Genomic DNA, 23,976 nt, shown 5'->3' with positions numbered 1-23,976 from the left:
GAAAGTTGGAATTGTTCGTGAAGGGGTTAGTTAGATTTTGGTAGCGTGACACGCACAACAAGCAAAAGCAAAAAAAAATTTTCTTCCGAATTTCCTTGCTTTATCAAAATTATTTTTTGATACATTAAAAGACTGTGTGTTTATAATATTTAAGCGATTTTTTAATTATAGAGAATATTTGATCAAAACTTTCAAAACAGCATTCAAAGTGATTTTTCACGGGTGTAAATGTTACGCGTGACGTCCATAATTACGTTAAATTTTAAGAACTAAAATTCTGTTAAAAATTCTAGATTTGTGCTATCATTCTGGGGTTTTGCTGAATAATACTTTAGGGAGCCATCTTACAATGCTGAAAATTCAATGAGTTTTGGTGAAATTCTAGAAAAGTTATTTACATTTTAACGCGCCTAATAGCGATTGTGCTCACACAGCGTGCTACTCATAAGAACTACCATGGTAAATTAGGACTATGTTTAGTTTCAGTTTTAGACCGATATTTTAAAATTTTTTTAGTCATTACAGGTAGACTGCCTTTCAGATTTTAAGTGTAGGCCATAAAAAGAATTTTCCCTGAAACCGAATTATTTTTGTTTACTGGACCGAAAGCTACTGAATTCGAATCACAGACTTCCAGTTTTATTAGTTTTTTTAAATAGAACAATTAATGAATTTAGGGCCACGTGGCCCTAAATTCTCCGCTATTTTTGCCTGCTTCACCATGACCCAATTCAAGATACTACATCATGCATCACGTGCTGGGCTTTCCCTGTTTGTGCAAGGCACTGTGGGAAACAAACTTGAAACAGGAGAGAAAAATGGAGGATGTGAGTGTGCGCAAATGAAATGTGAAAGACCGACGACAGTAATGGAAAGCGAGAAGAAAAGACGTTAATGTTGTGAAGGAAAGGAAACGCAGGACCAAACTAATAAATATCAGTGGTCAGCGAGCACCTCGGTGTGATCAGCTGTTCATTTAGCGACAGAATGATGTAACCGTCAGTGCACGGTCAAGGTAAACCTGTAGATGGCAGTAATGCAACACTATGGATGCCAGCTGCCGTAAAACCCAAAAGAAGAAGAAGAAGAAGAAGAAGCAGGTAAACCTGCACGTGCGCACATGGACTTCCTCTGTCTGCTTGACTGCGCGAAGCAAGTGATTTCATGCACATTATTTGCTAAGGAATCCCCTCAAATTAAATAACTTCCCAGCCACAGAATGGCCTGATGTTTTGTAAGATATTACAGAAATAAAACATACATCACAATGACCAAATTTCAGAGGGAACTAAATTTCACTGATTTTATGAAATCGAAAGGCTGTTTAAGTTCTCAAAAGCCAGGGGGTCATTATGGAAATCAGTGTCAAACATGTTAAAGGTATATGCCTAATAGAATAGACAGTTAATTTAATCATGTCTCGTCTCAAGCTCGATGATTTAAAAAAAAAAAAAACATTTTAAAGTGCAATTTTAATACAGTTAAGAAAAGTGCTGGTATTACAATGTTTTAAATCTACATATTAACACTGTATAACTGTTTGGGTCCAGGGAGTGAAACATTCATGAATAAAAACTTTCTACTGGCTTCCGGCTTCAATAAACAAACATATAACGGTACATGATTGTAAATATTCCAAATATAAAGTACTTTATATTCGGAATATTTACAATCATGTACCGTTATGTTTGTTTATTGTATACACTATTTTTTTCTATGCTTATTTTGAAATGTCTACATTACTAAGTCAGTATAAAATCATTTTAGATTTCCAAACATTACTTTTCCAACAAAAAAAATTAAATGCTACAGAAAACGTAAGTACACATATGTAGCTGATCACTTTTCAGACAAAAAAAAAAAATCCAGAATGAAAGCAAGAGTTATCACACCAAATACGAACTTTGTTTTATAGCTGTTTGCTGCTCTTTCTAGAATGTTTAGTGAAAAGTATTTAGTTTGATTCATCTTGAAGGTGTCTTTGTTTTGGAGCATTTCTTTGCATGTACTGAACATGAACACATTATACTAATACAAATACTGAGCTGGAATGATTTAATATTGTAAGGTTCAAGGGTCTCTGGTTCCATCCTGTGTGCAGACGCACGTGTGCATATATTACACAGTACCAGTCATATTAATTAAAAGACACTTCATGTCTTAATGTAATAAAGGATGTCATTTCTCTTTACTTAGCTGAGCAGTTCTTGACATAATATGGATTACTACAGTTGTGGAACAGGGCTATTTACTGTTTGATCAAAAATGCATTAAAAAGGTAAGAAACTAGTCCACTAATTACCTTTTAACGAGACATACCTGTTAAATGAAAAGCATTCCAGGTGACTACCTCATGAAGCTGGTCAAGACAATGCCAATAGTGTGTAAAGCGTCATCGAGGTAAACAGCGACTACTTTGAAGAATCTAAAATTTAGGGTTTTTAAAAAATACTTTTTAGTTTACCACATAATTCCATATATGATCGAGATGTTATTTCATAGCTTTGATGTCTTAAGTGTTGTTGTACGATGTAGAAAATAGTCAAAATACAGAAAAACCTATGAATAATTATCCATCCATCCATCCAGCATCTCTAGCCGCTCATCCTGTTCTACAGGGTCGCGGGCAAACTGGAGCCTATCCCAGCTGACTATGGGCGAGAGGCGGGGTGCACCCTGGACAAGTTGCCAGGTCATCGCAGGGCTGACACAGACACAAACAACCATTCACACTCACATTCACACCTACGGTCAATTTAGAGCCCCCAATTAGCCTAACCTGCATGTCTTTGGAGTGTGGGGGAAAACCGGAGCACCCGGAGGAAACCCACACGGACACGGGGAGAACATGCAAACTCCACACAGAAAGGCCCTTGCTGGCCGCCGGGCTCGAACCCAGGACCTTCTTGCTGTGAGGCGACAGTACGAACCACTACACCACCGTGCCGCCATGAATAATTATACAGAAGAAGAAAGAAAGAAAGCTTTATTTCTCACGTGCACACTTCAAGCACAGTGAGATTCATCCTCTTCATTTAACGCATCTGAAGCAGTGAACACACATGCACACACACATACATACCCAGAGCAGTGGGCAGCCATACTACAGCGCCCGGGGAGCAGTCAGGGGTTAGGTACCCTGCTCAAGGGCACTTCAGCCCAAGGCTGCCCCACGTTAACCTAACTGCATGTCTTTGGGGGAAACTGGAGCAAACCCACACAGATACGGGGAGAACATACAAACTCCACACAGAAAGGAAAGGCCCTCGCCGGCCACGAACCCAGGACCTTCTTGCTGTGAGGCGACTGTGCTAACCACTACACCACCGTGCCGCCATGAATAATTATACATTATATAATCACATACAGGGCAGCACGGTGGTGCAGTGGTTAGCGCTGTCGCCTCACGGCAAGAAGGTCCGGGTTCGAGCCCCGTGACCGGCGAGGGCCTTTCTGTGCGGAGTTTGCATGTTCTCCCCGTGGGTTTCCTCCGGATGCTCCGGTTTCCCCCACAGTCCAAAGACATGCAGGTTAGGTTAACTCATCTCATCTCATTATCTGTAGCCGCTTATCCTGTTCTACAGGGTCGCAGGCAAGCTGGAGCCTATCCCAGCTGACTACGGGCGAAAGGCGGGGTTCACCCTGGACAAGTCGCCAGGTCATCACAGGGCTGACACAGACAACCATTCACACTCACGGTCAATTTAGAGTCACCAGTTAACCTAACCTGCACATCTTTGGACTGTGGGGGAAACCGGAGCACCCGGAGGAAACCCACACGGACATGGAGAGAACATGCAAACTCTGCACAGAAAGGCCCTCGCTGGCCACGGGGCTCGAACCCGGACCCTCTTGCTGTGAGGCGACAGCGCTAACCACTACACCACCGTGCCGCCCGGTTAGGTTAACTGGTGACTCTAAATTGCCCGTAGGTGTGAATGGTTGTCTGTGTCTATGTGTCAGCCCTGTGATGACCTGGCGACTTGTCCAGGGTGTACCCCGCCTTTCGCCCGTAGTCAGCTGGGATAGGCTCCAGCTTGCCTGCGACCCTGTAGAAGGATAAAGCGGCTAGAGATAATGAGATGAGATGAGACATGCCTGGAGTCTCTCTCTCTTTTTTTAATTTTCTCTTCGCACAACAACTCAATTGGGTTAGCGCTGTCGCCTCACAGCAAGTAGGTCCTGGGTTTGAGCCCCGTGGCCGGCGAGGGCCTTTCTGTGTGGAGTTTGCATGTTCTCCCCGTGTCCGCGTGGGTTTCCTCCGGGTGCTCTGGTTTCCCCCACAGTCCAAAGACATGCAGGTTAGGTTAACTGGTGACTCTAAATTGAGCGTAGGTGTGAATGTGAGTGTGAATGGTTGTCTGTGTCTATGTGTCAGCCCTGTGATGACCTGGCGACTTGTCCAGGGTGTACCCCACCTTTCGCCCGTAGTCAGCTGGGATAGGCTCCAGCTTGCCTGCGACCCTGTAGAAGGATAAAGCGGCTAGAGATAATGAGATGAGATGAGATTTAACAATGTCAAGTGTATAACCATTTTAAGTGTACAAACATTCACGAAAAATATTTTTAAAGTTTCTGTCATGTGGTGCCCCCCCACTGGCTGTGAGTGGTTGGTGCCCCTGTTAATCCGGCCTTGGTTGTATAGTAACGTGCAATGACAATTAAGAATCTATCTAAAACTTTTGATTAGTACTGCACACAGAGAGAGAGAGAGAGAGAGAGAGAGAGAGACAGGATTAGCAATCTTTAATAGCTCCAAAAAAAAAAAGAAAAAAAGGGGGGGGGGAAATATTCTGGCACATATTTGCATGATGTTCTTAATATTTGAACCATTCCATAATAATAATAATAATAATAATAATAATAAACACTCCATGATTAATATACTGTACGCGTCCATGAGTGTAAACAGTTTATCAGAAATCCCTACTATGAGCTTTTTTGAACCGCAAAGACTCTTAAAAATGAAAGATAACAGGTTTAAAAAAAAAAAAAAACAACAACAACTTTACTGTGTTTACAATCAGCAGCTGTATCCTGGAGCCAGGCTCGGTTCTGTCTTACCTGAGGCAACGCGTCTGTCCTCTCACTCCTCTGTGTGCATTCCACACGTGGAAAGATGATTACAGCTCTCTCTTTCTCTCTCTCTTTCTTTCTCTCTCTCACACACACACACACCTACACCTCCTGCAGTCTGCCTTTTCTCTTCCAAACGCGAAACCTGAGACGCCTGAACACCTTCCTCTGCTCCAACCTGGGTGTGGAAACTCTGTGCACTTCCTCTCTGCAACAGCTGGGAGAGAAAACTCCCGGATTCTGAAGAAACTTTGTTCGGATTGAGAGAAATTTGGGGATGTTCTGATCAGTGACACACAGCAAGTCTTCACATGTTCGTCTTCACACCAGCGAGTACTCTAGAGTACACAGTGGTGCTTGAAAGTTTGGGAACCCTTTAGAATGTTCTATATTTCTGCATAAAAATGACCCAAAACATCATCAGATTTTCACACAAGTCCTAAAAGTAGACCAAAAAAAAAAGAAAAATTACACTTGGTCATTTTATTTATTGAGGAAAATGATATCTGTGAGTGGCAAAAGTACTGTATGTGAACCTCTAGGATTACAGTAGCAGTTAATTTGAAGGTGAAATTAGAGTCAGGTGTGAGTGGGCACCCTGTTTTATTTAAAGAACAGGGATCTATCAAAGTCTGATCTTCACAACACACGTTTGTGGAAGTGTATCATAACATGAACAAAAAGGAGATTTCGGAGGAGCTCAGAAAAAGCGTTGTTGATGCTCAGCAGGCTGGAAAAGGTTACAAAACCTTCTCTAAAGAGTTTGGACTCCACCAGTCAGACAGATTGTGTACAAATAGAGGAAATTCAAGACCATTGTTACCCTCCCCAGGAGTGATCGACCAACAAAGATCACTCCAAGAGCAAGGCGTGTAATAGTCGGCGAGGTCACAAAGGACCCCAGGGTAACTTCTAAGCAACTGAAGGCCTCTCTCACATTGGCTAATGTTCATGAGTCCACCATCAGGAGAACACTGAACAACAATGCTGTGCATGGCAGGGTTGCAAGGAGAAAGCCACTGCTCTCCAAAAGGAACATTGCTGCGTGTCTGCAGTTTGCTAAAGATCACATGGACAAGCCAGAAGGCTATTGGAAAAATGTTTTGTGGATGGATGAGACCAAAATAGAACTTTTTGGTTTAAATGAGAAGCGTTCTGTTTGGAGAAAGGAAAACACTGCATTCCAGCATAAGAACCTTATCCCATCTGTGAAACATGGTGGTGATAGTATCATGGTTTGGGCCTGTTTTGCTGCATCCGGGTCAGGACGGCTTGCCATTATTGATGGAACAATGAATTCTGAATTATACCAGCGAATTCGAAAGGAAAATGTCAGGACATCTGTCCATGAACTGAATCTCAAGAGAAGGTGGGTCATGCAGCAAGACAATGACCCTAAGCACACAAGTCGTTCTACCAAAGAATGGTTAAAGAAGAATAATGTTTTGGAATGGCCAAGTCAAAGTCCTGACCTTAATCCAATCGAAATGTTGTGGAAGGACCTGAAGTGAGCAGTTCATGTGAGGAAACCCACCAACATCCCAGAGTTGAAGCTGTTCTGTACGGAGGAATGGGCTAAAATTACTCCAAGCCGGTGTGCAGGACTGATCAACAGTTACCGGAAACGTTTAGTTGTTGCATAAGGGCACACCAGATACTGAAAGCAAAGGTTCACATACTTTTGCCACTCACAGATATGCAATATTGGCTCATTTTCCTCAATAAATAAATGGCCAAGTATAATATTTTTGTCTCGTTTGCTTAACTGGGTTCTCTTTATCTACTTTTAGGACTTGTGTGAAAATCTGATGATGTTTTAGGTCATATTTATGCAGAAATATAGACAATTCTAAAGGCTTCACAAACTTTCAAGCACCACTGTACATTCATTTTGAGAACTCACAAAATAATGCAGTAGGTTGCTTCAGAGGCATGAGGTTTTATAAGCATTGTGGCAATAAAACAACAACAATGCATTGACAGAAAATGTACTTTTAATACTTAAGTATTTTTAAAAGCAAGTACTTCAGTACTTTAACGTCAGTAAAAATTTGACTGGACAACTTTCACTTGTATCAGAGTAACATTTGACCAGTGGGATCTGTACTTTGACTTAAGTCATGAAGTTGGGTACTTTGTCCACCTCTGATGGAAACTTCATCTGAGCTTTTTCCTCGCTGATAAAGTACTACAGTAAACCTTCATACCTCCTCTCCATCACTGTGCTTTTATCTCACTTATGCAACCTGAGCATTCAACTATTTAATTCAGTTTTAGATCACAGTTTTGTTCTTTACTGAATTGTACAACAAAGATGGATTTTAGTTTATGACACAGGTTATTACATAACTTTATTAAGACCTGCAGGATCACAATTAAAGGAAAAATCCACCCTGAACTACTTACAAGTATATTTTACACATCTTTATACTCAATGCGATCTTCAGTGGCAACCAAGATTTATTAATATAATGAAATTCTTTCACGTTTCTTTGAGATTTAGATCCATTTTCACTTTGGACAAACATTCCTGACGTTACCCACAATGCTATTTCATCATTTGGTAATATTGGTGCAGTGGATTTCATCCTCGCTTCATCTCTATCTAGGGATCCAGCATTAATTTAGTCCTTTAGTTTGTCCAGATTTTCACCTCGTCTGTGAACTTTGTTCAAACAAATAAGGTCCCAAAGCTTCAACTTTAATACTACTCTATGTCAACACCATCATGCTTTTCATCTCATTGATCGCCAACAAGTTGCATTTTGAACTTTGAATCCAGTTTTTGTTGTCCTCACCATTTCTATGTCGGATTTCTCCTGGGAACTGACAGTGAAGTTATCCTCCATTATGTCTTTTTTTTCTTCTCCTAATAAACACCATTGGAAAAGCACTAGCAGTGACTACCTGTGACGCCAGTGTGGCAGACAGTCGCAAACTTCTCATGGAGATACCAGCCAACAAATTAGGACGTCACAGATCTCATCTCATTATCTCTCGCTGCTTTATCCTGTTCTACAGGGTCGCAGGCAAGCTGGAGCCTATCCCAGCTGACTACGGGCAAAAGGTGGGGTACACCCTGGACAAGTTGCCAGGTCATCACAGGGCTGACACAGACAACCATTCACACCTACGGTAAATTTAGAGCCACCAATTAGCCTAACCTGCATGTCTTTGGACTGTGGGGGAAACCGGAGCACCCGGAGGAAACCCACGCGGACACGGGGAGAACATGCAAACTCCACACAGAAAGGCCCTCACCGGCCACGGGGCTCGAACCCGGACCTTCTTGCTGTGAGGTGCCGCCCCATGTCACAGATATTCCAATAAATCATTTAATAATGTTTCAGGTTGGAGGCTTCCTTTAATATTAACATTTTCAGCCTAAAATAACTATAAAATGCACTAAGCACTTTCGTATAATATTCAGGTATTCTAATATAGTGCTCATAATTATTTAGGTCTTAGCTTTAACTGATTCAATTTATTAAAGTGATGTTGGGAGGTTTTACACCATGCAAAGGACAGCTTTGGATTGGAGAGAAAGCACATTAAAACAACTTGGATTTCACTTATAAACCAGTGGATGGCTCAATACAACAATTCAGTGTGATACAACAGTGGCTCCTGGCTTCTCATTTTGTTAGATGATGAAATAAGGCTCTCCAAACTGTATTAGCAAAATTTCCATCATACCAGAAACTGTCAAGTTATAGCCTGGAGCATTGGGGACCCCAGGCTATAAACAGAAGGGGAGGAATCCATCACTGTAAATCAAGAGTAGGAGGTAGTTTTATTGACCTGTGAGTAAACTCCTGATTGCACTAGCATTGAGGTGTTACAGCCTGGGTTTGTGATTTGGGAACACTTTTAAAGGGAGGGATCAGATTTGCAGGAATTTTAAGCTTCAAACAGTTTGCTTCAGCCATGTGGCACCCGCTGGGTAAACTCAGTCGGCTAGGCTCCGATGTGAAGCAATCTAGGGGGCCCCAAAATCCCTTCTCTTATGGCTTGGCCCAGCACAGTAAGGAGTATATACACATATGAGCATTAAATTTAAAAAGGTATTGCTCAGGAAAATAATCAGGATCAATAAAAAAAAAAAAGTTTAATCAGCCTTCTGAGCTTTTGCAATAATATGGTATAGCCTAAACAAGATACGGCTATGAAGCAGTAAGCCCAGAGCCTTAAGTCCTAAAATTATGTTTTACATCAGAGTTAAAGCATATTAAAAGGATATAAAGCATGGTAAAGCTCTGAATTCAGTTCAAAATGATCTCATCAACCTCTTCTTCGCTGCACAAATTGTGAATTATGGCAACATCCACTGAGGACAGGTCAAACAGCCAGCAGCACTCCAATAAACTCAAGTTTAGTCAGTTCTCTTTGCTAGAAAGCAGCGTAGTAAATAAAATAAAAATTTCCTCTTCCACTCTGTGAACACAGGTGTGTTTTTAAAGGGATGTAAAACTGGTCGTAATTTAAAACATCAACAAATGGCAGAAGGTGAGGAGAGCAGCCTGTGCAGCGTGTTTATAGAATGACAAATGAGCTAAGGCTTTTATTTAACATAGTTCTTGTTAACTATTATTAAAGTATACAATTTACAAATTACTACATGACCTAAAAATCAACTGTAAATCAATTACTTTTCTGTAAACAACAATACATAAGGCCACATGGAAACTGTCCTGAGTTTCACCTGAGAAACCTGGCAAAGGCTGAAAGATAGAAATAAATAAGTCACATATCCCTGTGTGTTACAAATCAACACATTTTCTGAAACTTCAAAAACATTCTGATTAAAATGTACAAATTTAAGATTTATTAAAGAAGTCCCAAAACATCTCAGTCAGGGTACTTAATGAAGCATAATTTTTGGTCATTTTATCGATCAGACAAAAAGCCTTTAATGATTTGGAAATTTAATTATGAACATACTCATGATATGAAATGAACCATGCAGCCCTGAACCTGATCACAGTCAGGGACTAAACTGCACTGAGATGGGTTTCCCAAAAGCCTCTTAATGCTAAGAGCATCTTAACTAGGAGAGAGAGAGTGTTCATTGTGATGCTTGCTCTACCATTTAACGAGGATCTCTGTGCTACGATCCTTTTTGGAAACCCACCCCGGTTTCCCCTGTAGGCAAGGCATAACAGACATCCCTGTTCCTTCAACACTGCTGATGTGCAGAATAGGTGTCTCAGTAAGTCTCTGATCAACATGATCATCCTGTGCATTTCTTCTTCTGCTTGGAGTGTGTGGTCTCATTTCATTTATCCTTCATCCTCTGCCTCAGAGCAATCATCTCTGGAAATAAGAAGAGGGAGCTCCATGTCCGCATTTTCTCTGCCTGGCAGTGATCTTACTGTAGATCCATTACCTTAAAAAAAAAAACCACAAGCAAACATGCTTAAGTTAAAAAAAAAAAAAAAAGACGAGTGAAAACCTCTAATATACAGTTGTGGTCAAGTTTACATACACGGACATGAATGTCATGGCAATATTTGGCTTTCAGTGATTTCTCTGAACTGTTATTTTTCTGTGGCAGAATGATTGTACAACATCTATATTTAATAGAAAAAAAAGAATTAAATGCACTAGAATTCATTTATTTTAGGTTTTCTGAAATTAACATGGGGCACAAGTATATTACACACACACACACACACACACACACACACACACACACACACAGTCAACAACATGCATACAGCACCACTAATATTTGGTTAAATGTCCATTATCAAGTTTCACCTTGACCGGACACTTTTGGTTGCCATCAACAAGCTTCTGGTAGAATTCTGGTTGGATATTTGACCACTCTTCTTGACAGAATTGGTAGAATTCAATTAAATGCACGTTTCTTGGCACTGAACTGACTTATAAGCACAGTACACAAATATTTGATAGGGTAGAGGTCAGAATTTGTTTTAAGCTTAAATGTTAGTCTGCTAGTCCATTCCATAACCAGCTCTGATGCATGTTTGGGGTCACTGTCCTGTTGGAACCCTGAATTATATCTGATGGTTTGAGGTGATGCTGAAGAATTCTGAGGTATTCCTCCTTCTTCATGCTTTCACCCATTTTGTATAAATGTGCCACTGGCGGCAAAACAGCCCCAGAGCATGATGCTAACAGTTGGTACAGTGTTCCAGCAGCTTCCAGTTTAGGGCAGACCTGTGCCTTGGTGGTTTCTGGGTTGTTCCTGATGACCCGAATCAATTTCCTCTCAGCTGGAAGAAGTTTGCATCTTCTTCCAGCAAAATGGCTACACCTCCCAATAAGTTGTATTTATACAATTGTTTGGATTGATGATATTGGAATCTGCACTTAGTTGCGTAAATCTATTAATCATCTTTTGCGACCTGCACTGAGCTCCTTGGACTTTCCCATTGTACTGTGTGTGTCAATCCAATGAGTGCTGTCAAACAAACCGTTTTTATGTTGGCAAAGAAAAGCTACCAGCTGTAGTCCATCATGATCACTCGCAGGAAATTAAGAGGCCTTAGCAAGTTAAGACATTTTGGACCTTAAAACTTATGCGCTATGCTGTTGTGGTATTCCCCCCCCCATTAAAGTTACAGTGGGGCAAAAAAGTATTTAGTCAGTCAGTCACCAATTGTGCAAGTTCTCCCACTTAAATAGATGAGAGAGGCCTGTAATTTTCATGATAGGTATACCTCAACTATGAGAGACAAAATGAGAAAAAAAAAATCCAGAAAATCACATTGTCTGATTTTTAAAGAATTTATTTGCAAATTATGGTGGAAAATAAGTATTTGGTCAATAACAAAAGTTCATCTCAATACTTTGTTATATACCCTTTGTTGGCAATGACAGAAGTCAAACGTTTTCTGTAAGTCTTCACAAGGTTTTCACACACTGTTGCTGGTATTTTGGCCCATTCCTCCATGCAGATCTCCTCTAGAGCAGTGATGTTTTGGGGCTGTCGCTGGGCAACACGGACTTTCAACTCCCTCCAAAGATTTTCTATGGGGTTGAGATCTGGAGACTGGCTAGGCCACTCCAGGACCTTGAAATGCTTCTTACGAAGCCACTCCTTCGTTGCCCGGGCAGTGTATTTGGGATCATGGTCATGCTGAAAAGACCCAGCCACGTTTCATCTTCAATGCCCTTGCTGATTGAAGATGAACTGCACCTCAAGAGACCCGTCTGTTAAACTCCTGAAATTTGCAGACAACACAACAGTCATCGGCCTCATCCAAGATGGTGACGAGCCTGCATACAGACAGGAGGTTGAACGGCTGGTCTGTTGGTGCGGTCAGAACAACCTGGAGCTGAACACGCTCAAAACTGTGGAGATGACAGTGGACTTTAGGAGGAGCCCCCCCCCCTCCCCACCCTGCCGCCCATCACCAACAACACTGTGACTGCTGTTGAAACCTTCAGGTTTCTGGGCTCCACAATCTCCTAGGACCTGAAGTGGGAGACCAACACAGTCACCATCATCAAAATGGCCCAGCAGAGGTTGTACTTTCTGCGCCAGCTCAGGAAGCTCAACCTGTCTAAGGAGCTGCTGACACAATTCTACTCTGCCATCATTTAGTCTGTTCTCTGCTCTTCCATCACTGTTTGGTTTGGATCGGTCACCAAGCAGGACAAGAACAGACTGCAACGGACAATAAGGTCTGCAGAGAAAATTATTGGTGTCAGCCTGCCCTCCATCCAAGACCTGTACCTGTCCAGAGTCAGGAAACGGGCAGGTAACATCTCTGCAGACCCATCACACCCTGGTCACAAATTGTTTAAACTTCTCCCCTCTGGGAGACACTACAGAACACTGTACGCAAAAACAACCAGACACAAGAACAGTTTTTTCCCCCTCAGGCTGTCTCTGTGATGAACAGCTAAAACCGGACTCAAATATCAGTAACATCAACTGTGAAATATCTGCACACTCATACCGTCATTCTGTGCACACTGTATATTTATATTTACTAAGTCATCCTTGCACTAGGGCGGCACGGTGGTGTAGTGGTTAGCGCTGTCGCCTCACAGCAAGAAGGTCCTGGGTTCGAGCCCCGGGGCCGGCGAGGGCCCTTCTGTGTGGAGTTTGCATGTTCTCCCCGTGTCCGCGTGGGTTTCCTCCGGGTGCTCCGGTTTCCCCCACAGTCCAAAGACATGCAGGTTAGGTTAACTGGTGACTCTAAATTGACCGTAGGTGTGAATGTGAGTGTGAATGGTTGTCTGTGTCTATGTGTCAGCCCTGTGATGACCTGGTGACTTGTCCAGGGTGTACCCTGCCTTTCACCTGTAGTCAGCTGGGATAGGCTCCAGCTTGCCTGCGACCCTGTAGAAGGATAAAGCGGCTAGAGATAATGAGATGAGATGAGATCCTTGCACTATGCACCATTTTGCACCAAAAGATTAACCAAAAAAATCCTTGTCTATACATATATTTACCCTTCTCCATGTACATAGCTTTTTGTTTTGTTTTTGTCTACGCTTTTTATCTGTTTGTGAAACGGGAGTCAAATTCCTTGTGTGTGTTCACATACCTGGCAATAAAAGGGATTCTGATTCTGATCATTCTGCCACAGAAAAAGAACAGTTCAAAGAAACCACTGAAAGGCAAACTCTGCCTCGACATTCATGTCCACATGTAAACTTCTGACCGCAGTGGTATTTGAAGGAGGGACAAGATATCCTGGTGAAAAATATTAACAGGACTAATGTTTTGTCATAATTTGGGATGCATCAATACCAATATTAGTATAGGATATCTGTCTGACATTGTGCTAATTTACTCATAAAAAATGATTCAATACCAAATGATATAATGTAATGGAAGCCTAGTGTACATTGCCACTCTAATGAACAGACGACACAAAATGACAGCAAGCTGGACATATTTTCTGATTAATGATCAGAATAAAGAAAACAAACTGTGCTCTCTGAAAATATCAAAAGCAGCATCTTCCTATAATACACGTAACAGCAATGAATATAAATAGTATCTTTAATAGAGAGCGAGGGCTGACCCAAGCATGCAGAACATACAGAGCAGTTGACAAGTAGAGCTGCAGCAGTATGCAGTATTTGAAGAATGCCACCTTGTGGTTTGCAGTAACACCACAACTAAATGCTCCATGTTTAAACAAATGCTCCTGAAGCAAAAGAAAAGGTGCTCCAAATTTTTTTATTTTATCGTGCTTAATGGGTTCGACTGACATCTGTATTAGGCGATTAACAAATCTGCTTGGCTCCTTCATGCTGCACTAGTACATGTTCAACTAATTTCTGTCGAGCCAGTTGTTTGTATTACACCGCAAGTAGCCTAATGTGTTTTTAGTTTACCCACTGTTGCAAAGATTATCTTGAACATTTCTGTAATATGGGGGGGTGTCACAGCATTTGTTCTGACAGTGCATGCATTTTATGCTACTTCTGGTTAATGTGTGCTTGGTGGATAAAAATGCAGCAGTACTTTAGATTAGATTACAACCCGGATTCCAAAAAAGTTGGGACAAAGTAAAAATTGTAAATAAAAACAGAATGCAATGATGTGGAAGTTTCAAAATTCCATATTTTATTCAGAATAGAACATAGATGACATATCAAATGTTTAAACTGAGAAAATGTATCATTTAAAGACAAAAATTAGGTGATTTTAAATTTCATGACAACAACACACCTCAAAAAAGTTGGGACAAGGCCATGTTTACCACTGTGAGACATCCCCTTTTCTCTTTACAACAGTCTGTAAACGTCTGGGGACTGAGGAGACAAGTTGCTCAAGTTTAGGGATAGGAATGTTAACCCATTCTTGTCTAATGTAGGATTCTAGTTGCTCAACTGTCTTGGGTCTTTTTTGTCGCATCTTCCGTTTTATGATGCGCCAAATGTTTTCTATGGGTGAAAGATCTGGACTGCAGGCTGGCCAGTTCAGTACCCGGACCCTTCTTCTACGCAGCCATGATGCTGTAATTGATGCAGTATGTGGTTTGGCCTGGTCATGTTGGAAAATGCAAGGTCTTCCCTGAAAGAGACGTCGTCTGGATGGGAGCATATGTTGCTCTAGAACCTGGATATATCTTTCAGCATTGATGGTGTCTTTCCAGATGTGTAAGCTGCCCATGCCACACACACTAATGCAACCCCATACCATCAGAGATGCAGGGTTCTGAACTGAGCGCTGATAACAACTTGGGTCGTCCTTCTTCTCTTTAGTCTGAATGACACGGCGTCCCTGATTTCCATAAAGAACTTCAAATTTTGATTCGCCACAGAACAGGCCACAGAAGAGTTTTCCACTTTGCCACAGTCCATTTTAAATGAGCCTTGGCCCAGAGAAGACGTCTGCGCTTCTGGATCATGTTTAGATACGGCTTCTTCTTTGAACTATAGAGTTTTAGCTGGCGACGGCGGATGGCACGGTGAATTGTGTTCACAGATAATGTTCCCTGGAAATATTCCTGAGCCCATTTTGTGATTTCCAATACAGAAGCATGCCTGTATGTGATGCAGTGCCGTCTAAGGGCCCGAAGATCACAGGCACCCAGTATGGTTTTCCGGCCTTGACCCTTACGCACAGGGATTCTTCCAGATTCTCTGAAGCTTTTGATGATATTATGCACTGTAGATGATGATATGTTCAAACTCTTTGCAATTTTACACTGTCGGACTCCTTTCTGATATTGCTCCACTATTTGTCGGCGCAGAATTAGGGGGTTTGGTGATCCTCTTTCCATCTTTACTTCTGAGAGCCGCTGCCACTCCAAGATGCTCTTTTTATACCCAATCATGTTAATGACCTATTGCCAATTGACCTAATGAGTTGCAATTTGGTCCTCCAGCTGTTCCTTTTTTGTACCTTTAACTTTTCCAGCCTCTTATTGCCCCTGTCCCAACTTTTTTGAGATGTGTTGCTATCATAAAATTTCAAATGAGCCAATATTTGGCATGAAATTTCAAAATGTCTCACTTTCGACATTTGATATGTTGTCTATGTTCTATTTCGAATACAATATCAGTTTTTTAGATTTGTAAATTATTGCATTCCGTTTTTATTTACAATTTGAACTTTGTCCCAACTTTTTTGGAATCAGGGTTGTAGATTAGATTAGATAAAACTTTACTGATCCCTTTGGGAGGGTTCCCTCAGGGAAATTAAGATTCCAGCAGCATCATTCCAGATAAACAGAGAAAAGAAATAGAGGAAAACTTCTAGATAAATTAAAATAAATGATTTACATATACAAATATAAAAAGAATAAGATATGGGGAAGAGAGGAAGGGGGGAGGGGGAGGAGGAAAAACAAAAAAAGGGGGGGGGGGGGCGCGGCAGGAGAGATATTGCACTTTATATTGCACATTGTCCGGTATTGCTTATTGTTAGGCTAGGCTAGGCTACTGCTCCTTCCCGTCCTCTGTCCTCCTGTTACCCCTCATCCCCCCCCAGAGAGGAGTTGTACAGTCTGATAGCATGAGGGACAAAGAAGTTTTTGAGTCTGTTAGTCCTGCACTTGGGAAGCAGCATTCTGTCACTGAACAGATTCCTGTGGTTGCTGATGACGGTGTGCAGAGGGTGACTGACATCGTCCATGATGTTCAATAGTTTGTCCATAGACCTCTTCTCTGCCACCATCACCAGAGAGTCCAGCTTCATGCCGACCACAGAGCCGGCCCACCTGATCAGTTTGTCCAGCCTGGATGTGTCCTTCTTGGATGTGCTGCCCCCCCCAGCACACCACAGTGTAAAACAGAACACTGGCGACCACAGACTGATAGAACATCCACAGGAGTTTTCTGCAGATGTTAAAGGACCGCAGCCTCCTAAGGAAGTATAGCCTGCTCTGTCCCTTCCTGTATAAGTGTTTGGTGTTGCAAGTCCAGTCCAGCTTTCTGTCCAGCCACAGCCCGAGGTACTTGTAGGAATCCACAGCCTCCACCTCAACTCCCTCGATCAGAACTGGTCGTGACCTTGCTCTGGACCTCCCAAAGTCAATGACCAGCTCCTTGGTCTTTGAGGTGTTGAGCTGCAGATGGTTCCTGTTGCACCACACAGCAAAGTCCCTCACCAGGCTCCTATACTCCTCCTCTCTGTCGTCACCCAAGGATGGCTGTGTCATCGGCAAACTTCTGAATGTGACACAGCTCCGAGTTGTAGCAGAAGTCCACGGTGTACAGGGTGAAGAGATGAGGGGCCAGCACCGTGCCCTGGGGTGCTCTGGTGCTGCTAATCACAGTGTCAGACGTGATGTCCTTCAGCCTGTCAGTGAGGTAGGTGGAGATCCAGGTGACCAGGCAGGGGTCCACTCGCATCCTGTTCAGTTTGTCCTGAAGCAGTAGGGGCTGGATGGTGTTGAAGGCACTCGAGAAGTCTAAGAAGAGGATTCTCACTGTGCCATTTCCCTTATCCAAATGCGAGTGGGCTCAGTGTAGCAGGTAGAGGATGGCGTCTTCCACACCAACACCTGCCCGGTACGCAAACTGCAGGATAGTCCTGGCATGTTGTACCTGGGGTCTGAGGAGGCTGAGGAAGAGCCGCTCCAACATCTTCATCAGATGTGAAGTGAGTGCCACCGGTCGGAAATCGTTCAGCTTGCTGGGCCAATTCTTTTTGGGAACGGGAACGATACATGATGTGTTCCAGAGGGTGGGCACTCTCCCCAGCTGCAGGCTGAGGTTGAAGATGCGTTGGAGTGGTTCACTCAGCTCAGCAGCGCAGGTCTTCAGTAGTCGTGGACACACCTTGTCCGGGCCTGCTGCTTTCCTGGGGTGAAGCTTCGTCAGTTGACCTCTGACCTGGTCTGCAGTAATGCGTGGGGGAGGAGGGGGCTGCTGTGATGACTGGGGGGAGATGTGTTGAGGGAAGAAGGAGAGATGGCTGCAGTGAGGGAGAGGGGGGGGGGATGTGGGCTGGTTGAACCGATTGAAGAAGTCATTCAACTCATTCGCCCTCTCCACTGTCCCCTCAACGACTCTGGTCTTTGTATTGTGGCCTGTGATGGTTTTCACACCTTCCCAGACCTCCCTCATGCTGTTCTCCTTCAGCTTCTGCTCCACCATAAAGTATATGGTGGTAGTATACCACCATATACTTTGTGGTATACTATATATTCTGTTTCAATGCAAACAATGAATGGAAGATTGGATTGGCTTCATTATTGAGTAGGCTACACGACAGTTGCCATACAGGGTATCTGACCTGTCTTTCAGTTCAACAGCAAGTTATAAGCAATGTGTAGGTTATCAAAATCATCTTCATCTTCTTTTGGCTGCTCCTGATTAGGGGTCGCCACAGCGGATCTTTTGTCTCCATTGCTCCCTGTCTTCCACATCCTTCTCTACCACACCTGCCACTTTCATGTCCTCTCTCACCACATCCACGTATCTCCTCTTTGGCCTTCCTCGTTTTCGTGTGCCCGGCAGCTCCATCCTCAACATTCTCCTTCCAACGTGCTCTGCATCTCTTCTCAGGATGTGCCTATACCAACTCAGTCTGATCTCTCTTAGCTTAATTCCCAAGTTCTCCACATGTGCTGTCCCCCTGATGTGCTCGTTCCTTATCCTGTCCAACCTCCCATCGCAAACCTTAACATCCTCAACTCCGCCACCTCCAACTTTGCCTCCTGTCTCTTCGTTAAGGGTACGGTCTCCAATCCATACATCACAGCTGGTCTCACTACTGTCTTATACATCTTACCTTTCACTTTTGCTGGGACTTTCCTATCACAAATGACTCCCGAAATCCTTCTCCAACTGCTGTAGGTTATCAGGATGGCAAGTAAAATTTGTGCCCACTCACTTTTGCCAAGGTTCATCTGAAAATAAGTTTCTGGCTACACCATTGGCTACTGATCGAGGTTTTCCCCTTCATATCCAGTACTATCACGACCACTATTGTGATGCACTTGTTAAATGTTATGTGCATACACAGTGCAGAGGTCTGGACATTTTAGAATTGTTCTCATTTTTGTGTGGAGAGATTTAAAAAAAAAAAGTGTACACTGTGGAGATGATCCTTTTCAAAACAGATAGAAAACAAATGAGTTTTTGAACAGATCCAGATATATACAGACAAGGCTATAGATCAGAACCTACGTGAGGATGTATCTGTGAAGTGCACAAGGATAGAAAATGTCAGACGTAAAAGAACACTGAGACATGTGCTTCCTTTCCCCTTCCCCCACCCTCATGCACCAGGGTCTAAACTTAGCAATTCACACCACCTTACGCTTATTTTTAACGTCCATGCTTGCTGATACGGCTCTGCACGCTCTCTATTCAAGATATTTAAAAGCCATTCCTGTAAACAACTTCTTATAAAAATGCCCCATTTTGTATTCTGGGCTTACAGCCTAGCCATATTAAATAAATATCAATAAAGTGTTATATAAAATATTTAAACCAATCAAAGTCATGGTGTAAGTTTTAATTAAGCTGACTGAAAGAACTGTTATGCCATGGATAATAAATGGGAGGGGAGGGGAAAAAAAACAAAACAAAAACACCCCCAAACCTTTGCTGTAGTATGTCTTGAGACCCACGTGTAGCAAGATACCCGACAGACAAACGACAAACCCCAACCAGTTCACTGTGCTCATTTTGTCTCCCATAAATTCTACTGCAAGCAGCAAAGTGCACACCTCCTGGAGAGAGAGAGAGAGAGAGAGAGAGAGATAGGATGAGCATGTTTCACTGCAATATAATATAATATAATATAATATAATATATAATATAATTAGTGCTGTCAAAAATGTCACGTTATTAACGCGTTAACTTGACTCAATTTTAACGGCGATAATTTTTTATCGCGAGATTAACGCTCTGTGACATGATGTAGGTTTTTCATAAGCTTTTGAAACTGCCAGGAACTTGGAACATAGACTTTGCTTAGAAAACCGATAGCAGCTAGACTATAATGCCACGCCCCGCACAGCCAGAGTCCTCTGCCCTCCCCCCAAAGAACCAGCGCGGGCAGGGCGCGCTAGTAGAGATGGGATTTATGGCTCTTTGATGGGATCCGCATCTTTGTGATCCGTTATTTGAAAAGAGCCGTTCAAAAGACTGGCTCATTTGGCTCTTTTTAAATATTTCTTCAGTTTTAAGAAGACAGCGTCTAAAGAAGCCAGATCCCTCTGAACTGTAAACTCAATGCTATCCCAGAAATCCTTCCTGTAATATGCAAATTTGGCCGCCTCTGATTGGACAGCGCGACGCATCAACAGGCAGAAAGTGTAAAAGTACAAAATGTGTTAAGTGAGCTGAAACAGTAAAGATCAGATTCAATGCAATATTTATCAGCGAACAACTTAAAGTTAATATAACAGTGTACTTTATATTATAATCAAGCATGTCAAGCCTACCGTCACTGTGTAACCTGTCTCTCCGAGTTGTAGACTAACTCAAACAGTAGATCACGTCACTCATGGTTCTTTTGCTAGCCCCGGTGTTTGGCTTAGGTTTCACTTTGTAGTGGCTGTATCAAGATGTGTTATGCTTTGCAATACAAAGCAAGCTCATTCACGTTTTATTGCTGATAAGAGAATTACAATGGTTTTTCATGTGACAAAAATGTGCGATTAAATTGCGATTAATCGCGAGTTAACTATGACAGTCGCGACATTAATCGCGATTAAATATTTTAATCGCTTGACAGCACTGAATATAACATAACATAATATAATATAACAACAGGGCACTTCTCAAAAATAAAAGGTGGTGGCGGGGGTTTGGGGGGGCAGGGGTACGAAGTCCCCCTGAAGCTGAAGGACTTTGGGCCTTTTTGACAGTGAAACTGGCCAATAAATGGATAGGAAATGCTAAATCAATCAATCATTGTTAAAATCATTTGACAAAAAATTAACACATTCTTACTGTACATATCTTTATCAGTGGTAAGATTCATTTGACATTTCAGTTGAGACTGATGCACCCATTGCGCATGCCTGAATTAATTATATTTTTTTCCTGTGTGAAAAATAAATGAACTTCCATGCATTAACAAAATACCCAATTACAATAAATGCATACTTTTTTTACAATACACATTTTAATTGGGTGAAACCACTCCAATCCATGCACGAGCTGGTGCGCGTGCCCGAGACTGGCACTACAAAGCCACCCCGGCCTCCGTAGTTCGGGTCCTTTGACCCAGGAACCCGAAAGTCCTGCAGTAAACAATCACAGTGAAGCAACAGGAAAATGCAGCTCTCACCTACACAATCACAGATACGTAAAATAAAAGACCTGAACTTAACTAATGTGTGTGTGTGCTGTTATATGATTACTGTAACTGTGTATGGTCAGAAAAGACGACAGATAAGCATAACCGTTGCACAATAACGCTACAAGCGTGTGCACCGCAAAGTTATTTAGCTGCTGGCTAGCTGCAGCTTGTAGTTTCCAACGTTACCATGTGTCAGTATAGTGTAATGTGATGCGGTGTAGTGTAACGCAGGGATAGACCTCAATCTGCAGAGCTCTGGATCACAATCTGTATGCAGCCGGCCGGATGGTTTTCTTTCGCAACCGCATGGCCACTTCAGGTAGCCCCGTATGCATTCGTTTAATGGTCTTCTGCGTGTTAAATAGTTACAAAATTATAAGGTGGCGAATATTTTACGATTTATTTGGTGTATACTGATGAAGTTACGTATTTTTTTTTGGCCAAGGGAAGGGTGGCGGGCCAGAATTAACATGTGGCGGCCACTTTAAAAGCGGCCGTGGAGAACACTAACATTTTTGCTTTGATTTTATTTTCCTAGTTGGTGTTTTGATGATGGCAGTGGAGAACACTGTCCAGACTTTCCCACGTGTTCAACTGAGTTGAGATCTGGTGACTGAAGGCTATAGCATATGATTTACATGATATTCATACCCATCAAGCTGTTCAGTAAGCCCTGTGGATGGGAACAATGTCATCCTGGAAAAGGCTACCCCCATCAGATTAGAAACATTTCATGACTGGATGAAGATCAGGTAGAATAGCTTTGTACACACTCAAAAAATAAAGTACATTATTGTACCGTCAGGGGTACAACGGTTTGTCACTGGGGCAGGATCCTCTGAGGTACTTATTTGTACCCTTTAAATACTCCTCGGAAACAGTATACACACACACACACACACACACACACACACACCGCCCTCCACAATTATTGGCACCCCTCGTTAAGATATGTTCTTAGGTTTCTAATAAGTTAATTTTTTTTAAATAATATAGGACAACAATGCAAAAAAAAAAAAAAATCCAACCTTTAATTCAAGTGCATTTATGGGGGGGGGGGGGGGGGGGGGGGATCCCACATAAGAAATAATTCTTTTACATGAAATCATGTGTGCCACAATTATTGGCACCCCGATGTTAATACTTTGTACAACTCCCTTTTGCCAACAAGACAGCACTCCACATGTGGTGGCCACATTCTCCTATAATATTTCCACAAGATGGGAGAATACAGAGAGAGGGATATTCGACCATTCCTCTTTGCACAATCTCTCTAAATCATCCAGAGTCCTGGGTCCTCTACTATACACTCTCCTCTTCAGCTCACCCCACAGGTTTTCAATTGGGTTGAGGTCTGGGGACTGAGATGGCCATGGGAGGAGCTTGATTTTGTGTCTGGTGAACCATTTCTGTGTAGATTTGGCCACATGTTTAGGGTCATTATCTTGCTGAAAGACCCAGTGACGACCCATTTTCAGCTTTCGGGCAGAGGCCACCAGATTTTGATTTAAAATGTCCTGGTATTTCAAAGAGTTCATGATGCTATGCACCCTAACAAGGTTCCCGGGGCCTTTGGAAAAGAAACAGGCCCACAGCATCATCGATCCTCCCCCATACTTCACAGTGGGCATGAGGTGCTTTTCCGCATACTCATCTTTTGTGATGCATTAGAGTGTTTGTTGCCAAAAAGCTCTAGCTTGGTCTCATCTGACCAAAGCACACGGTCCCACGGTACCGCTTAGCGAACTCCAGACGTTTACGTTTATGCTTGTAAGTGAGAAAAGGCTTTTTCTGTGCATGCCTCCCAAACAGCTTGTTGGCGTGTAGATAACGCCTGATGGTTGTTATGGAGACTTTGTGACCCCAAGATGCTACTCTTTGATGCAATTCTCTAACAGTGAGCTTTGGAGAACTTTTTACTTCTCTTACCATCCTCCTCACTGTGCATGGTGGCAAGATAAACTTGCATCCTTGTCCAGGCTTGTTTGCCACTGTTCCAGTTGTTTTAAACTTCTTGATTCCTCTGACTGTAGATATGGGCAGGTGTAGGCGAGCGGCTATTTTCTTGTAGCCACTGCCTGACTTATGAAGGTCGACACACATCTGCCTTACTTGAATGGTGTGTTCTCTTGTCTTTCCCATGTTGAAGAGTGGACAAGAGAAATCGGCCTCTGTGTCACATCATATTTATACCTCAGGGAAACAGGATGTGATGAATTACTAATTAAAGGTTCCTAGATACTCTGATCAACTTTATAAACTACAGTAGAAATGACAGAAATGCTTCAATTACATTTATTTTCTTGGAATTGTTATGGGTGCCAATAATTGTGGAACAGGTGATTTTATGAAAAGTAATTATTTCTTAGTCAGTCAGGGATTTTTTATTTTTATTTTTTTAATTCACTTGAGTTAAAGTGCCATTCCACCATTGGATGTATTCTTTGGCATAAAATACAATAAATTTTATGACAACATGACTAGACAGAGAAATCTTTTAGCTTCAAAATGATACATCAAACATAATTTTTTGACAACGACAAGTATATTAATTTTGCGACCAAAGTCACCTACCCTTTTAATTTCCGCGCGGTAGTGAAACGTGATGTCATCGGCAGGTTCCCCTTCTTGTGTACCACGTGTCGGTCTATTTTTAGACCAGGAAACCCCCAAAGTGAGAGAGTCATTTCTCCTCGTAT

At 42.3% G+C, this 23,976-nt stretch overlaps 2 protein-coding genes across 6 annotated transcripts in view; both read right to left on the bottom strand.

The window, feature by feature from the left end:
• The window catches only part of LOC132896979 (collagen alpha-1(XIV) chain), a 93,232-nt gene extending 87,922 nt beyond the window's left edge, over positions 1 to 5,310 (bottom strand). The window contains exon 1 of one of the 2 annotated variants that reach the window (XM_060938193.1): positions 5,065 to 5,310. The gene's annotated coding sequence lies outside the window, so the exon portion shown is untranslated. The remainder of the gene's footprint in view (positions 1 to 5,064) is intronic. The other variant, XM_060938194.1, reaches the window with a different exon arrangement.
• A 3,540-nt stretch (positions 5,311 to 8,850) lies between these two features.
• Positions 8,851 to 23,976, bottom strand: part of slc35c2 (solute carrier family 35 member C2) — a 74,905-nt gene continuing 59,779 nt past the window's right edge. For 3 of the 4 annotated variants that reach the window (XM_060938195.1, XM_060938197.1, XM_060938198.1), the window contains 2 exons: positions 19,568 to 19,697; positions 8,851 to 10,462 (listed from right to left, as the gene is read on the bottom strand). In XM_060938195.1, the coding sequence (XP_060794178.1) occupies positions 10,356 to 10,462; positions 19,568 to 19,697 (237 nt within the window). In that variant the 3' untranslated portion in view covers positions 8,851 to 10,355. The remainder of the gene's footprint in view (positions 10,463 to 19,567; positions 19,698 to 23,976) is intronic. The other variant, XM_060938196.1, reaches the window with a different exon arrangement.

This window comes from Neoarius graeffei, chromosome 13 (assembly GCF_027579695.1).
Source record: "Neoarius graeffei isolate fNeoGra1 chromosome 13, fNeoGra1.pri, whole genome shotgun sequence".
Taxonomy (NCBI): domain Eukaryota; kingdom Metazoa; phylum Chordata; class Actinopteri; order Siluriformes; family Ariidae; genus Neoarius; species Neoarius graeffei.
Note: the sequence above shows the minus strand (reverse complement) of the source record. Positions and strands in the feature narration are given on the sequence as shown.